This window comes from Melozone crissalis, unplaced genomic scaffold, assembly GCF_028551555.1.
Source record: "Melozone crissalis strain CALT ecotype California unplaced genomic scaffold, PUWL_Pcris_2 ptg000045l_1, whole genome shotgun sequence".
Lineage (NCBI taxonomy): Eukaryota > Metazoa > Chordata > Aves > Passeriformes > Passerellidae > Melozone > Melozone crissalis.
Window position 1 is genome coordinate 30,900,965 of NW_026535823.1, and position 18,200 is coordinate 30,919,164.

Here is an 18,200-nt window from a genome sequence, read left to right on the forward strand (position 1 = left end):
TTTTCCAGCTTCACACAGCAATGCTTTCCCCCTGCATAATGCTGATTATCAAACCAGGCCAGGCAGGCACAGCAGATCCTCACAGATGCCTCGGGGAGAGAAATTAACCCAAAATTCAGACAAGCAAACCTCTGCTGCATTATGCAGCCTCAGGATACAGACTCATGACTTAACTAAATAGACTTTTCCTACAGACTATCTCCTACAAACCATCACCCCGTGTTAATCAGGCTTCTGCAGAGCTTCTCAATTTAATGTGACAAACTGGGAGCTTATCACAGCAGCCATCACACAATGCAGCCTGATAGCAAAAGCTCAGAGCCTGCTTCCAGCCAGCATGACCTTTTCCAGCATTTTTATAGATCCTTGCATATATTTACTAGCAAACACCAGGGCAACAGGGTAATGAGAGCTACTGATAATACCATGACCAACAAGTCTGATCCTGTATCAAAAATTACATGTGAAGATCAACAGGACTGAAGCTTTGAGCATGAATACTTTGTTGGTGGCAGAATGCAAAAACCTCAGGAATAGGAGAAAAAAGTAGAAAAAAAATAATTCAGAGTGAAAGGAGGTGACACAAGGAAAAACTGATGACAAACACGGCTGGGTGAGGAGCAGCTGGAGAGGCTCACAGAAGACATCTCACTTGATGAGAGCACAAAGGCAATTCAGCCATCTCCTTCCAACATGAAAGCAAGGTGGGCCAAGGGAGGCCCAGCAGTCCCTGGGATAGATATCCAGTGGGAGTGCACTCCTCAGCTGCCCAGGGCTGCAGGGAAGTGGAGTCAGTGACCCTGAGTGCAGCTAATAGCAGGGGACCCTCCCTGCCCTAATGCTGGATTACGCAAAAGACCATCCAGAACTGCCAAGTCAGGGCTTTGCATTATCACTGCACAGCCCAGCAGAGGCACTGAGATAAGGCATGAGCCTGGCCAGCGGCTCTCATTAACCCCTCTCTCATTAACCCCTCTCATTAACCTGCTCAGGCTGCTGACAGAGCAGCCTCTGCTCTCCCTGAGCTCCTGGGACAGGACAGAATTCCAGAATTCCCTCCTCCATCCCAGTGCCCTGGCACAGCCAGACCCCAGAGATGAACTCTGTGCCTGCAGTGCAGTCACTGCTCTGAGCCAGAGCTCAGGAGGTCCCTCCTGAGGTGACACTCAGCTCTGGGGACACCTCTGTGCCACACAGGAGGAAGATTTAACAGGTTACACTCAGGTTACACAGAGGGAATTCCCATGGACTCATCCCCACAACCCCAAGAACCAAGGAAACACTACAGGACCCCACTCCAGAGAGAAGAACTCTTTAAACTCACAACACTTGCACAGATCATCAAACTCAGGGCGCATTTCCAGCCCTGCCTGACCCAGCCACCCCTCTCTGAAGGAAACAAAATGCTCTAATATTTATTTTCCAAGCTGACTGCAGCAAAAGGAACTGCTGTGACCTGAAGTGAAACTCCAAATCAAACATTTCCAGCTTGAAAAAGTTTGTTGCACTCTTGAAATGTTTACCACAATAAATCTGGAAGGTTACTGGTAGGCCAAGCAAGAAAGTCTGACTTCAGAAAGGGTGATTGTGACAATGCAGCTCTTCAAAGTGGGCTGTAAACTTGTAAGTAAATACAAGGAATAGCCACACTCAGCTTGCACAATAATATTTAAAATACTTCAGAAGAGCAGATGAGTTGCTGTGGACCTGCTCTCCAGGGTGACCAGGACAGGAAAACAGCAACCTGAAGTGCAGGAGCTTGCAAAGAGTTCTCCATGCAGAGAGAATGGAATTTAATTCCCAATGCAGGCTGTTTGGGGATAAAACAATTAATATCTGGTCAAGAAAGCCCCTTGTCCTACAGAGATTCTGCAGAAACACAGATTCCCAGCCACACCAACTGATCTGCAACACAGAAATCCCCAAAATCAGTGGGTTTCGCACGGAATTTTGTCCTTGGTGTTATCAGAGCCTCTCCCATCGACAGCCTGTCAGCAGAGCAGTTCCTCCCAGGGGTGCAGTGAGTGTGGGGAGCAGCCTGAGCTGCAGGCATGACTTACAGTGGTGTGGTGAGAGACACTGCCTCCGATGTTGAGGTTCTTGAGGAGCTGCGGGGAGCCTCCATACTGGCCCGAGATCTGCTTCCTGACCTCGGCTGCCACGGTCCTGCAACGACACAGGGACAGGGTTACCCCTGCAGGGACACGGCAGGGCATGGGCACACACCCCTGTGTGCTGGAACCAGACACAGGGACACGGTTACCTCTGCCAGGGACATGGGCATGGACACACATCCCTGTGTGCCCTCTGCAGGGACATGGCATGGGGCACAGCCACCTCTGTGTGCCAGGGACATGGCATGGGGCACAGCCACCCCTGTGTGCTGGAAGGGAAGCAGACACGGGGACATGGTTACCCCTGCAGGGACATGGCATGGGCATGGGGCAGAACCACCGCTGTGTGCTGGAATGGAGCCAGACACAGGGACACAGTTACCCCTGCAGAGACATGGCATGGGCACAGCCACCCCCTGTGTGCCCTCTCCAGGGACATGGGATGGAGCACAGCCACCCCTGTGTGCTGGAAGGGAAGCAGACACAGGGACACAGTTACCCCTGCAGGGACATGGCATGGGGCACAGCCACCGCTGTGTGTCCATGTCCTCTGGGCCATCAAACAAACACAGCAAATTCCCCATCCTGCAAGGAGCTGGGGAATTCTCCCAGAGCAAGTGCAGGTGGGGCTGGGGGTGAGAGGCAGCAGCTGCCAGCAGGGAATGCTGAATGAACCTCTGGGGGCAGCCAGGGTGAGCACAGCCCGTGGATTCTCCAAGGTGCAAATGCACATCCCACTCACCAGTGGGCTGGGGAGACTGGCAAAAATAACAACTGCTGGAATGGAAGCACACACTGCTCACTGCACTGAGGCTGTCACAGCCCACCAGGAACACACCAAACTCCCAGAATCACAAAGCCCTCACAAGGCTGCAGATACACATTTTTAACAGCAATTAAATTCTTTTCCCCTTTTGTGATCTTCTCCTCTGTGCACATCTGTGGCAATAAGATGCACGTGACCCCGAGCACAAATGATCTTGTTCCCAGCAGGCTCTTCCAAGGAAAGCTCTTCTCCAGAGCTCTCCTCACCCTCCAGCAGTTCCTGGTCACACAGCTGCTCCTGCACTCTGCATTTCCATCCCTCTACCTATTTTTGGGGGTCTGCATTCACAGTCAGACAAAGGAGCAGGAAACAAAGACTGGGTCAGAACAAAAAGGTGTTTCCCTTCCCGTGTAGGAAAGGTAAAGGTGACAAGCAGAGGAAACACTGGCACAGAGCCTTGTGTGTCTGCCAGACAGAAATTCCACCACTGGGGAATTTTCTGCACAGAGCAGCCCTTCCATGCCTGGAGGGTGAAAGCTGTGACCCTCCAAGGTTTCCTGTTCTGGTAAAGAGCCACATTGTCTCTGGTAAGGCTGAACGCACAACAGGTGGGTAAAGCCACCTGGAGGGGGAAGGAGGAGCTCAGCAGAGGGAATGCTGATGGCCAGGGGCTGTGTGAACACAGGGCCACAGGCCCAGCCCCACCATGGCCAGCTCTCCATCCTGCATCCCAGCAGGAATCTGCAGCTCCTCTCAGCAGGGACACCCAGCCTCTGAGCAGGGTGGGAATGGGTTTGTGCCAAAAGCAAACCAAAACCCAGATTCCTCCCACAAAACAAGCTGTGCAGCTGAAAAGCTGCTGAGCAGCCCTGGCCTGCAGGACCTCACCACACAAATGCTGCTCCCCAGGAGCCAACACCCAGTTTATTAGTGACAAACCCACCAAGAGGGACATTCACCACATCACAGAGCAAACTCCCAGCTCCAAGGAGGCACAAACCGGCCCACGAGGCAATGAACAGCCTGCAAGGACTGGGGGGATTTTTTCCTGCTGTATCAGTGATCTTTGAGCATCCTTGTGGCTGGGAGACTCCTGATCTCACCAGGGGGACTGTGCTGCTTATCAGAACAGCACATGAGCTGCTAAAATCCTGCCAGGGAGATGGTTCAACCTGTCCTGAGCTAAACCTGGACACCAGGATGGGCTCCTGCCTTTGGGATGGCTGCTGGGCAGGGATGGAGGCAGCTGCTGTCAGTGGAACAGAAGGGAACTCTCACAGGGAACTGGCTGGGACACTGAGGCTGCCATGGGGAGCAGATGTTTCCTCAGGCCAGAGGATGTACATAAGATCAACTAGAGGAAGCATTATTTTATCTTTTTTAAAAAGTAGACTGCAGGAGAAAAGAAAAATCAAGTTTTATGTATTCTGGCTGCAAGAAGTCATTTCCTTCATGTTTGCCTTTATCCACAGGAGCTGATGTTTTCACTTCTGGTGGGTGGCTTCTGTCCTGCTGGGGACAGGGAAGATGCAGGAAAAGCCATGTCCTTGTTCCCACCACGTGTGCACACATAGGCACACGTGAGAGCAAACCATGAGTGCTGCTGGCTGTTGTAGGGAAATTTGGAATGGATTAAAATGGCTGCTTGGCATGGAAAGCACACATGGAGCTGTGGCTGGGCATGGACAAGCTTGTCCCCAAGGGCTCTCACTTGCTGTGTTTGTGTCACTCCTGAGGAGGCACACAGAGCCCTGGCAGGGAAAACCAGAGCCCAGCACAGCAGGAAAACCTAAAAACCCTTCCCCATTTTCAAGGCATTGTTCACAGATGGGAAGCCCAGCCAGAGGAGGGACCTGTCCCCAGCTGTGGAAGCACAGCTGTGCTGGCTCCCCCTCAGGAACCTGAGGCAGGGGAAGGGATGTGGTGGCACAAAGGGTGGCACTGCTCAGCTGTGCTGCTGCCCATCCATAACCTCACTGGATTGTGAAAATCCCCCAAAGCACGAGCACAGCCAGTCAGAACTGAAGTTCCCATGGGTTTCACAATGAACCAGCATTACTCTCTAGTTTGGAGCACTCCTGCCTCTGCAGCTTTCAGCAGCACCCATCAGAACTCTGCCCATGTGAAGCTGATGGGCCCTGTGCAAACCCCAGAATTCCTGAGTGGAGTCTGCAGGAGTCACTGCTCATTCCAAGCCTGCAGCCCAGCCCACAGCCCAGGCTGGCTCCTTTCTGTGTCTCTGCACTCACAGAGTTCTGGACACCCCTTCCCCAGGGAAAGCATCGTGCCTCTGACACTCAGAAACCATCTCACAATGCAGCCTGATCTCCAGATGTGTTTAGGGGTGATCTACCCCCGTTTGGGTTTGTGGCAGCATGACCAGGCTCAAGAGCCCTCTCCCACCCCTTTCTGCCTGCCAGGGGTCCCCTCTGGGCTCCCCTGACCACCCAATGGCTTCTCTAGAGCTGCTCCAGTTGGGAATCACCTTTCAGCAGATGTGCCTCACCCTGACCACTCACTCAGAGAAGGAGCAGAACCTTTGGAGCACCAAATGAGTATTTCCACATTGAGGAAATATCTCAGCTGACTTCTCTTAAGGCTGCTTCCTCACTGTTTCCTCCCAGAGGTTCCCAGCTTCCCTGAAACAAATAACTCCTGCTCTGGTGAAGGTGTCCCTGACCACAGGGTGAGCCTCAAGGTCCCTTCCAACCCCAACCATTCCATCACTCTGTGGACACACCTGCCTCCTCCTCCTCCTGCATTCCCAAAGGCTGTTTGTCCATGACAAACTGGTCATGACCAGCAGCCCATGTTACACTATAACCCTGAGCACTATTTCCAACCTAAAGCAATGCTGGTGTGACACCAAACCCCATCAAGAAAAGAGAAATAAATATTCCCCAAATGTTAAAAAAAAATATTAATTTGGTAGAGCTGAGGAGCCATTAAAGCTTTGATAATTAAAAGGACAAATAAAAAACTGCCTCTTTAATAACTTATCTAATATTCAACATGTAACCTGGGAACCTCAGACAAACATTCCAGCTAATTACAGCCCACAGCCTCATGAATGTCTATGTTTAAAGTACATCTTCCCCAGTCACTTCCTTTCTGACCTTCTTCACTGGTTAATTATTGTGTGTGCATGTGGTTCACACAGAAAAAGAAAAAAACACACAAAGAAGAGGGGAAAAAAATCCTCTTGGAACTGGCTCCTAAAGCAAAACAAAACTGGTCATTCTGAAAGTACTCTGAGCTGCAAATAACAAAATGAAGCCATGTTTGCACTCCCAGGGTTCTTTACTACACACAAAAATCATTTCTCTATGTGCCCTGCCTGGTCAAACCCAAACACTGTTCCTTTTTTTTTTTTTAACGTTTTTTAGCTTAACCAGCAAACTGGAAATATGAGTTCTTCTTTTTGCCTTCCCATAAAAATCTGCCCAAGATCTGCCTGGTGGTGCCAAGCAAGGTCAGGAACTCTCCTGTTTCCAGCAAAGGCGGGTCAGGGCCAGCCTGGGGTGCTGTGAGGAAATGTCCCTTTTCCACAGCCCTCTCCACTGGGAAAGGAAAGGCAAATTGCAAATCCTGCTAACTCCAGCAGTGTTGCTCCAGCCTGTTCCTCAGCCTGGGGTCACACCAGAGCTCTGAGAGGCCAGCCTGGCACTGAGAGGCATCCCAGCCCCAGCAGAGCTGCTCGTTCTGCCCCAGAGAGAGAAAACTGCATTTACACATCATTTACTCCTTCACCCTCTGTTCATCCATCCTCCTGCCTCGCTGTGCAGGGATCCCAATCCCAAAGCCCGGTGGCACTGGCTGAGTGTCACCTGTCCCTGTGTCCTGCCTGCAGCCCCATCCAGGGGTGAGTCCCAGCCAGGGGAGCTCTGTGGGATGAGGGAACCTGCTCCAGGGACAGCTCTGGCCTGGAGCCACCCTGCCAGGGCAGCCCTTCCTCCTAAACCCCAGGTCCTGTTTCCTTCTGAGTGAACTCCTTCCCCTTGGAGTGAAATGGGTTTGATTTCCAGCTGAGGAAATGCCCAGCCTGATCCCGACCGCTGCAGGGTGTGCGTGGGTTCTTAAATTAACACAGATGAGCAACAACATGTTCCCTTTTTCCTCACCATTGATTAAAAGAGAAAACATCACACAAACGCTGCCTGTGGTGCTCTTCTGATCATCTTTGATTCTTGAGGCTGAAATGTCACTCCTGGGACTGAGCTCCCGGGACACCTGGCTGAGGAAATCACCCCAGGACAGCAAAGCCACACCTGAAGCTAAAAACACCAACCAAAGAAGGAAAGAGAAGCAGCTCGGTGACAGAGGCCTGGAGATGAAGGGCTGGAACACAAACCCTGTGAGGAAGCCCTGAGGGAGCTGGGGGGGCTCAGCCTGGAGAAAAGGAGACTCAGGGGTGCCCCCATCACTCTCACAGCTCCTGAAAGGTGCCTGTGCCCAGCTGGGGCTGGGCTCTGTCTGCAGCAGCACTGACACAGCCAGAGCACACAGCCTCGAGCTGCACCAAAGGAAATACAGGCTGGATAGCAGGGAAAAACTTTTTCCAGCAAGGTGATAAAGTTCTGGAATGGCTGCCCGGGGAGGTGGTGCAGTGCCCATCCCTGGGGGTGTTTAACAAAGCCTGGATGCGGCACTGGGGGCCAGGGTTTGGTTGGGGTGCTGGGGCTGGGTTGGACTCCCTGATCTCTCAGGTCTCTTCCAACCCAGTCATTCTGGGAATTCTGCAATTCTGTGCAGTTTTGTCCCTGCCTCCTCCCTTGCTTTAAGCAGTCAGGGATTTTCTTGGGCTCCCCAAGCGCTGCCAACTCCCCCACGAGAGATCCAGAGAGGCTGCACGGGGACAGCCGTGGGACTGTGGGGAGAGCAGGAAAGGGATGCTCTGAAATTCCTGCTAGAAATCCTTCCAGTTATCCATGACAGTGTTTTGACAATGCAAATGGCATCTGGATGTGGGAAGAGAATAAACTGTGATGAATATTCTGCTGTGACCACGCTTCTGGCCCAATCTGGTGCTCCTGGGAGCCAGTGACAGCTCTGCTATTGCTTTCAGTGGGTGCAGGTTTCACACCATCCCTCTTTACCCTGGGGCTGGGCAAAGGAGGCTGTCAGCCCCCCTGACACATCATTCAGGGAGTGTAAAAGGGCTCCAAATGAACATAAATGCAAATTTAGCCTTCCCAAGTCCCCTTTTACAGCACCCCATCAGTGTAAAGGGAGCTGCAGCAGAAAAGAGACGCTCTGAGTGTAGTGAACACAAGTGTTTTCCCCTCATTCAAATCCATAAAGACAAGCTGGGATTACTCCAGGAATCCCATGAAGTGTAAGAGTCCTGGATGAAGGGGAATTCCCAAGTCACTGAATGTCTGAGAGCAGCATCAGCCCCTGCTGAAGACCCCCAGCCCCAGGGAACAGCACCTCATGGGGCTCCTGCTCACATGGAAGCACCTGGGAAGGGACTGGACCCACCAGGCAAAAACTGTTGTCTCTGGACTCCACTGACAGCTGGGCACAGGAAAACTGAAAATTCCCAGCAACAGAACACAGAGCAGCTGTAAAAATCTCCCTGTGGGGTTTGTGTGAGGCTGACAGGCATTGTAAGACAGAGGGCAGTCACAGGGATCCTCTCCCACTGTGGGAGCAGAAAGAAGATCAGAACCCTTTCCAGGCAAAGACACTTCCAAGGTGATGGTCAGACCAAAGGAGCAGCCCTGAATTCCCCAGCTAACCCAGGCTCAGGCTGCTCCAAGAGCACTGAGAAGGCACTGAGGCAGGGGCTCACATGAAAGCCTACATGAGTTTATCCCTGCAATGTTTTTGCTGTGTGAGGTTGAAGGGGGAGTTCTCCTTTCTCTCTTTTTGAACCCTAAAAACCCTGCACGCCTTTCCCTCTGTCCCAGGAAGCACTGGGCTGCTGGGATACAACATGCTCAGTTCCTGGGACATCCAGAACTCAGAACTGACCCTTTTGGTGAGGGGATTTCCACACCCTCTTTCTTTGCCAAGCAGCCCCACATCCAAAAAACATCCTGGGCTAACACAGCTGGGAATGTGCACCAGACACAGGAGGCACTGAAGCTCCCCTGCTCTCACACTGAGATGGAAGCAACAGGCTCCATGCTCTACAGAAGCACCAGCATGCTGCAGAAGGATGTGATCCACTACAGCTTAAAAAAAAAAATCCTACCAATATAGTTCCAAATAAAAATTACCAATTTCAGGCAAGATCTTATTAGCCCATCATATATGTTTATCTCAGGAGTTTCTTCTGATGGAATCAAGAAGAATTACTGATTTTCAAATTCTAGTTCAAACCTATCCTGCAAAAACTCAGCAGCACCTAATCATGAAGACACCTTGTAACATAGCCCTAAAAAGATATTTTGAAACTGCTGGGGCAATTACAGATAGCCTCTGCCCAATATTTAAAGATTTGGATGCAATGAGCAGGCAGGGCATGGCACCAGCATTCTGATCATGGTTTTTGAGGGGCACCACCGTGGCTGAAGAAATCATGGAGATAAATCTGAGCTGTGGGACACATCCCTGGGCCTTCCAAGAAACAGCTCAGCCCATCCCATGCTGTCTAAACTGCAACAAGCAGTTTAGAAACGTGCAGCTGGAGTAAAGGAATTAGTGTTGGTGGCTCTGAATGACATCCATTTGGAGCACACAGGCAAGGCAAGAGCAGCATGGCTGTTTCCTGTGAATAAGACAAATGCTACGTCTACCTCGGTGAGTCAGCCAAACCGGGGGGCAGAGTGTGAAAATGTGAGGGATGTATTCTTCTGAAAACAATGGAAATGGGGAGGGCTTCCAGCAGCCACCAGCACAGCTCTGGGACTTCCGTGCACGGCCTGCTCCAAGCTTTCATGCCCTGCAACAGCAACATTCCCAGCAGCTCTGTGCCAGCAGGAGAAGGAAGGGCAGCAGCCCAGCCTGGGCATCCCCAAGTGCAACATTTTCCCCAGAAGTTTTTGCCTTCACATGCACTGGATGTGCAAGCCACGAAGCAGGAACTTGAGATTTCTCAGAATATGACACTGCAACATGGGAAACCCCACAGAAAACACAACAATCTCACAAATGTAAAGGAAAGATGGAGATGCAACAGCCCTGACCTCACTACAAAGCACCTGGGTCCTTCCACAGGCACAGGTGAACCAGACCTGTTTAATGACCACACTGGGAAACACAGGGAGTGGATCAGGTCAGCCCAAAAGGAGCACAGAGGGGGCACAGCTGTGTAACACCCAGATTAACTACAACCCAGATTAGCCCAAAAGGGGCACAGAGGGGACACAGCTGTGCCACAACCCAGATTAGCCCAAAAGGTGCACAAAGGTGGCACACCTGTGCTACATCCCAGTGAACCAGGCAGGACTGCTGAGCACCACGTTGGTCACCCCAAGGCCACCTTACTGAGCTTCCTGCCAGGGCTGTACAGCTCGGACACTGACTGCCAGGGCTTGTTTCTCATGTGACATTCCTATGACCACAACCAAGGAGCAGGAAAAAACAGTCAGGCAGCAAAGCCACCTCTCCCCATTCCTTGATCTGTCACACTAACCCCTGGCTGGTGCACATCAAAATGTGCAGAGAACCTGAAGAGAAGAGCAATGTTTCCATCTGGTTCCAGATCCTGAGTGAAGTGGGACTGATGTCACTCCTCTCCTTCCTACCCACCCTTCTCCTTTGACCTCCTGCCCATGACCCTACTCCATCACAGCTTCTCTAACTGCAGCTATTTGTACCTACAGCTTCCCACTCAATGGATGAAAATGAGACTCCTTTTGCTACTGTCCACATCCTCCTGAACAGCTCTGGCACAAACGATGGATCTCGCTTTCACTCCACTACTGGCTACAGGTAGGAGAGGTACCACGGTCACCAAAGGCTACCTGGTCTGACCTGCAAATAGAAAAACTGTTCCCACCTGGAACGACATGCTAACTCGGCATGTAAATCTGCAGAAACCTGCCGTTGGCAGGTAAATTTCTATAAATACTCCCCTTCAAAAAATAGCCAAACTTTGAGGAACGCAAGGATGCTGAGCAGCACCGCGAGCCTGGCGCAGCTCGGCAGGTCCAAGGAGCGCAGCAGCCGCGCTCGCACACAAAAGGGAGGAAGGCTGAAAGGGAGCTCTCTCTCCATTTTCCAGCCGCGGGAGGTCGGCGCTGCCCTCCCAGGTGCGGGGCCGGGGCAGCGCCGGGAGGCGGCCGGGGCAGGGCCGGGCCGGGCGAGCGCCGTGCCGCCCATCGCGCGGCGAGAGGGGCTGCACAAAGCGCCCGGCCGGCCTTTGTTCGCGGGAGCGGAATTCCACGGCTCCTTTCCTCCTCTTCCTCCCTCCCTCCCCCGCTCCCCGCGGGAGCTGCCCCGGGGGAGCGGCCCCGCGCTCGGCGCCCGCCGCGCCCGCTCCGGGCCCTTTGTGGCGGCCGGGGGGAGCCGCGGCCCCGCGGCCGGACCCTGCCCGTGGCCCCCGGAGGCCGGCGGGGCGCGGGGCCCGAGGGCCGCGCCGGGCCCGCCCGTCCCCGGGGCGCGGCAGCGGCGGAGCCCCCGCGGCCGGGCCCGCCCGCCCCCCGCGCGGCGGCGCCGCCGCCGCCCCGGCCCGCCCGGCCCCGGTACCTGCTGATCTTCTGGGCGAAGGCGCGGCGCTCGGCCATGGCCGCGCTGCGGGCTCCGCGCTGCCGGCCCGGGCAGCGCTCGGCCGCCGTAATGCTCCGCCGAGCCGCGCACTTGAGCGGCGCAGCTCCCACCCCCGGCGCTCGCCGCGCCCGCCGCCTCCTCCCCTTCCCGCCGCGGGGCCGCTCCTCGCACATATACGGCGGGGAGTGACCGCGGCCGGCCCGCTCCCGTCCCCATCCGTGCTCCTGTCCCCGTCCCCATCCGTGCCCTTATCCCTACCCCCGTCCTCTGTCCTCATCCGTGCCCTTATCCCTGTCCTCTGTCCTCATCCGTGCCCCTGTCCCTATTCCCGTCCTCTGTCCCCATCCCTGTCCTCGTCCCTGCCCCTGTCCCCATCCCTGCCCCCGACCATATCCCCGTCCCCTGTCCCCTTTGCTGCACCTACCCCTATCCCCGTCTTCTGTGCCCATGTCTTCCCCTGTCCCTAATCCAGTCCTCTGTCCCCATTCCTATCCCTGTCCCCATTCCTATCCCTGTCCCCATGCCTGCTTCTATGCCCATCCTTTGTCCCCATCCCCGCCCTTGTCCCTATCCCTGTCCCTATCTCCGTCCCCTGTCCCCATCCCCAGAGTGCTGACCCCCTTGGCCTGGGGCTCCCCTTGCAGTGCCGCGTTATTCCCGAGTGAGAGCAGAGCGGCTGGGGCTGTTCTCAGCACTGATGGGGATCCGCCGGTGGTTTGGGGAAAGGCTCCTCAGCATCGCTCCCCAGCCCTCGGTCCAAAACTGCTGCCAGACCAACCCTTGGCAGCACCAGAATCCCAGGATCACTGGGGTTGGAAAAGCCCTCCTGGATCATCTAAGCTGTGCCCAGTCCCCACCTTGTCACCAGCCCAGAGCACTGAGTGCCACCTCCAGTCCTTCCTTGGACACCTCCAGGGCTGGGGACTCCAAACCTGCCTTCCAATGTCTAATCACCCTTTCCATGAAGAAATTCCTCCTGATGTCCAACCTAACCCCCCCGGTGCAGCTTAAGACCTTGCTGGGTGCCCTGGGTCTGTAGGGCATGGCCAGGTCCCTTGGCCAGACAAAACTGGGCTTCCAGTCAATCCCGCCGCATATCATCCCATCTTTTCCTTCAAAAAGGCTAAAAATTGTCCCTAATGATGTTTCAGGAGATGGTTGGAAGATTGCACCATCCATTCCCACCAAACATGCCATTACTAGCAGTGTCTCCAACCACATCATGGTTTGGGATTATCTAAGGGGAAGAGGAGGTAGAAGGTGGGGAATCATTAACAAAAATTACTGTTCTGTGACTCCAAAAGACTGAGCCCAGGACATGATCTAGCAGATAACACCAAGTCCCTGCTACCCAACATATGCTGTGCACTAATCCAACCCAGGGAACTATTAATAGTCACCCAGGAAGTGTCCCAAAGCAGGAGTGTTAATTCCCCCCAGTCCATCTGCTTGGGTTCTGTGAAGGTTTCCCTCACATGGAGGACACCAATCCTCCCCCTGGCAGAGCTGCTGGTTTCCAGCTGTGTGCAATTCCTCTGCTCTGCTCTCTGTGTGTGTTTGCACAGGCAGTGCCCCAAAATCTGCAAAAATCTCTGTGTGTGAGTGATGCCAGGGGATTTAATGCAGCCACCAAGTGAATCCCTGTGGGTGAGGCTGTGCCCCAGGACACAAAGGTGCTGTCATGTGTCACACACGTGCACACAGACAGAGACCCTGGGAAGCAAAGACCCATTGTAGGCACTGAGAAAGGGATGTTCTTCTCCAAGGGGGAGGGGAGGAAATATCCCACAGACCTCGGCCAAGACAAAAGGCTCTTGCTCTGGAGCTGCTGCCGGCGTGTGGAACTGCACACCAGAGAAGGCCTCACACTGTGCATGGGATAGGAGATTTGCCTCCTTACATCCACAGAAACTGTGGTTGCCCCATCTCTGGAAAGATGGGGCAGGGCTTGGAGCACCCTGGAATAGTGGGAGGTGTCCCTGCCCAAGGCAGAGGGATGGAACTGGATGAGCTTTAAGATCCCTTGCAAGCCAAAGCAGTCTGGAATTCTAAGATCAAATTCCCAAATCTGAGTGTGTGCACTCACAAGAACAGACCAAAGCATCAGGGATCACCAGCAATGCTTCCTCTTCTCCCCTTTTTTATACCCAAAATGGCACTAGTCTGGAATGCAGGAGGGCAAAATACCCCTGCCTACCCAAACACTGAGACCAAAACTGGGAATCTGCAGTTGTGAGAGGAAAACTCTTCCTGCTGCCAGAGGGTGCAAAGAGCAGCCCAGCCCCAGCAGCCCTGACACAGAGGGCACGGAGTATCCAAGGTCCACTGGAGACCTCTGGGATTTTAGGTTTCATTTTCCCCTCCTGCCAGCCATTACCACAGAGAAAGGACCTTAGTGAGGCTCTGGGCACTTCTTGCTGGGTTTTGATGTCTCCTTTGCTTTTCCTTGACTTTTTCTGTAGCTGAGAGCTGGCCCAGAGGAGCTCCAGCCATCCCACCTGGATTTAAAATGGACCTCTATCAATACAGATATATAATAGATATAAATTTTCTAGATAATATTTGTATTATATTATCCAATAATATCTATTCTATATAAATAATATATTATATGTATATAAAATATTATTATATTATTGCCTTCACATTAGGAGGGCATTGCTTTGAAGAGAAATAGGTTTTCTCCATATAGTTGGGTTAAATATGAGCAGAATCCCTCAATTAACAGTCAATACCCAGTGAACTTCAGAAAAATATTCATTACTTTTCAGATAGTGACTAGCAAGTCTATAAAGTGTGTGGGTTCAAATAGTAAGAAATCACTAACATTGGTAGAAAGGTATATGTGGCCTTGCAAAAAACCCCAAGAGCTTTTGCAAATTGACCCTCAATTTTGCAGTGCATGTAGCATTAACCAAAAGGTATCAAGGAAAAAGTGAAGAAATAAGAGAGAAAAAAAAATTGCAGTCTTCAGCCATTATAAATCAAAAAATGCCAAAGAAAAAATTCATGGTAAGAACATGGGGGGATTGATGTGCTGATGTCAGGGTACTTTTTTGGGTACTAAGGTGAGGGTTGCCTCTTCCAGGCACAGTCACAATCCTTCTGCCTCTTGTTTTGTCATCCTAGAAGTGAATTAACTGAAGGAAATGCTTGGTCTGAGGAAACAAACAAGCTTTGCAAAGAGGAGAATGTGACCACCAGAGCAACCTTACATAGAACTACAGTCTGCACAAAAAATACTTCTTTAGGTACTAGCAGATCCCTGATTCAGAAACAACAGTTGTGTGGCAAGTTTTCCTGCAAATTGAACCATTTTCTTTAAAAACAGGGGGAAAATGTGTGTGATTTATGATGTACTGGGAGTGTCACACTGTTTATTTTGCAGAGTTTCTTGTGCCCATGTATTGTTCTCAAGGGTGTCTGGTACCTCAGAGTGAGAGTGAAGACAAATCAAGAGTGGAGGGGCTGTGTACATGCAATTAATACCCCCAGACAGCCCAAGTTAATTTTAATTAATGTTTGAATAGAGGCTACATAGTAACCAATGTAAAACCTGGAATTTTACCAGCATTATGAGGATACTCAATAACTACTCTCCTTTAACACACTGTAATTCCTCACCATGTTTTAGGAAGCAAAAGCAGGAACCTGGCTTGTTCCAGGCTGGATTCCAACAGAAGAACTCATCAGCCTTTGGGAAACATCCCTGCCTCCAAAAAGCATCCATGGCCTGGACACAGGACACTGAAAGGGGGACAATGAAGCAGCATTTAATCAATTCGCCAGGGTACCTCTCCATGAACCACCTGCATCCTTTAAAACATGTGACTAAAATGATTTTTTTATAATTGAGGATGACTTTTACCGGGCTATAATTAAATTTTGTAAGTGCACCCTACCAACACACATGTAACTCCTTGAGCCTGACAGAAGTCATCTTACAAGATTAGGTCCTGCACAAGAAAAATCCCTTTGGATCCCAGCCAGAAAACATTTGGTCAGAAGTGAGCTGATCCTTGCCTTGCCTGTTCGCAGATTATTTCCTGAGCCCAGGGCTTCCTTGTTCTCCTGACGTAAACTTCCTCAGGGCAAAGGCAAGGAAACATTTTCCAGGGAAAAGGCTGGAGTAATTCCATAAACAAAGGCGTAAATAGGGACTGCAAATGCAGGGAGCCACCTCCTGGCAGCACCGGGAAGGGCCAAACCCCGGCTCTCCCGGCAAAAACTCTTTAAAAATAAAGTTACATGTGTGTCACAAACACCATCTCCTCTGGACAGCTCTGGCAGGAGATAATGGGTACTGTGCTGCTCTTCTCAGGCTGCCCAGTACCCAAATTTTCCTGGAGAAACCAGGAGATTTAAGGAGGGAGGACTCTCCAAATTCCTGCAGCCTTCACTACATCCCTGACATCCCTGTTATTTCCTTTACAGAACTGCACCAGCCTTTCCAGAGCCTTCTTCACATGGTGGTGTTTGATGGCAGCTTCACTTCTGCTCTACTGTCTCCTGGTACATTTATTTTAGGATTTCTTCACTTCAAAAGGTGGGTTCAAGAAATTAAATGTTCTCAGAGAAGGACTCAAAGTCTTCCCAAGTGAGCTTCCATTAATTCCTTCTATTAATTCCTGCTCATGTTTATCATTTTTGTAGTTTATGTTTCCACCCCGAGCACAGCTCTCAGCCTTTCCCAGTTCAGCACCCTATAAATGGCATTAATGTGTTTTATTTCCCTTTGCATAATTAGGATCTTACATTGAGGGTAGCCTGGGCACAGACTGATCCTGCTGAAGCCTCCTCCTCCTTACCCTGCTCCTGGGACAAAGGAAATCTGGATTGGGAGGGACTGAGTGGTCCCAGCAGAAGTTTGCTGGTTAATTTGGGGGGAACCACATCAGAGCAATCCAGATCCTGCTGCCCCTTCACCCTCACTGTGCTTGAAAGGATGCACAAACCCACACAGTCTGAATTCCCATGTTTTCCCCTTTTCCTGTTCCAGAGTCTCTGTTGACCTGAGCAGCCACTCCCACAAAAACTGGAATTATTTAACATCTCTGAGGCTCTGCAAACTTGAATTCAGAGCAGTTTCAAAACTTTCCAGAGGGAAACAGACCACAGATGGCTTACTTTCCTAGGAAATGAAGCTAAAAATAAATGAGGAAAATTCCCTTCTCTCCAACCACTTGACCCAAGGTCTGCTCTCCACAGGCAACAATGTTTGGGAAAGCACATTTGGCCAAATGTTTAATGAGCTTTTCTAAATATATTGCAGATTACTGATGATGGAACAGTGGCAGGAACAGGAGCAGAAGCTTCATTCCCCAGTGCCCAGTGTTCTCTTACCATTCTGCAGTGTTTGGAGGATAAATGTTGTGTATCTCCAGAAATCAGAGTATCTCCTCTAATTTTTAACCTTGCCATTGCCACTTGGTGTTACCCACCTTGTTCACCTATTAAAAAATAAAGAAGAGACAAATTATATTTTCCAGGAAAAAAGAGATTTTCAAAATCTCCTTATGGCATTCAAATGGAGCTCAGAGATGGTTTTATGCCACTAAAATGTTGAAAGTGTGAATTCTCTGACATTTGTTCTAAGTTTGTTGAACTCAGTTCCCTCTCACTCCCTCTGCAAACCTTTCCTACAGAAACAGGAATTGGTGGATATGCAGAAAACTCTCTGTTTTACAGACAATTATTTATGGTTGCCTGAGTGATTATTTGGCAATCAAAACTTTGTTTTTTGTGGGAAAAAAAAAGCAGAAAATAAATACCTTCCCTCTCATCCCCTGCCTGCCCAGGGATTTACAGGGTATGTCCAGGTGTGGCCCATCAATTCAGGGCATGGTTATTAAATTTGAGAGCAGGAAGGTGCAGGAAGGGGAAGAGCCATTTCCTTTGATCAGCTGGATAATTCCTTGCACATTTAGGCAGATCCAAGCCCTGTCAGCTCCTCAGCTCTCCACCTTGCAGCCCCTACACAGACAGACAAGAACATCCATCTCTGTCTCAGGGAATAAAAGCAAAGATAAAACTTTAAACAACTATAATTCCTAGAACAGATCATGAAATTCTGGAGGCAGCAGGCCTCTTTCTTTCTGCACTGTCACAGTTTTATGAGTTTATGCAAGCAGCAACAGGGGTTTTTATTTTTAAATCTTTTTTTTCTTTATCTTGGGAGCAAAGGGCAAGCAGGGAGCTGAAAGGCAGGGAAGGATTAGAAAGGTGATCTGCTACATCCCCACCCCAGGCCAACAGCAGACTTTTGGAACAAGATGTAGTCTGCACATTAAAACCTACAATCCTCTTTACTGATCAACCCTCCTATGTGAAATATATCCATGAGGCTGCAGGGGGAAAAAAAAAACAACAAAACACCACGAAATACACAAAGCATCTATTGTTAGCAGCTCACTGCAGCTAAATGTTAGATCATGTGCTGATTATAAAAAATTAAGCTCAGCCTGATCGTCTCTGACCAGCAGAAGGCAGTAAAATCACAAAATGGAAAAAAAACCCCACATGACTTTGCTTCATGAACCCAAAATTGGGCTGGTGAGTACCAGGGAAAAAAGGAATATTAGGATCTTGGTGGAGCACTAATGCCAGTTCCAGATAGCTGAGAAATTCAGCTCAATCCTCCACAAATCCTGCACTTTTTTTTT

General features: G+C 50.8%; 1 protein-coding gene across 11 annotated transcripts in view; it reads right to left on the minus strand.

Moving 5' to 3' along the window:
- DOCK7 (dedicator of cytokinesis 7) overlaps positions 1-15,179 on the minus strand; it is a 99,880-nt gene extending 84,701 nt beyond the window's left edge. For 10 of the 11 annotated variants that reach the window (XM_054286369.1, XM_054286366.1, XM_054286365.1 and 7 more), the window contains exons 1-2: positions 11,518-11,593; positions 2,061-2,166 (exon numbers count right to left, since the gene is read on the minus strand). In XM_054286369.1, the coding sequence (XP_054142344.1) occupies positions 2,061-2,166; positions 11,518-11,555 (144 nt within the window). In that variant the 5' untranslated portion in view covers positions 11,556-11,593. Of the gene's footprint in view, positions 1-2,060; positions 2,167-11,517; positions 11,594-15,162 lie in introns of those variants that run through there. The other variant, XM_054286367.1, reaches the window with a different exon arrangement.
- Positions 15,180-18,200: the final 3,021 nt, after the last annotated feature.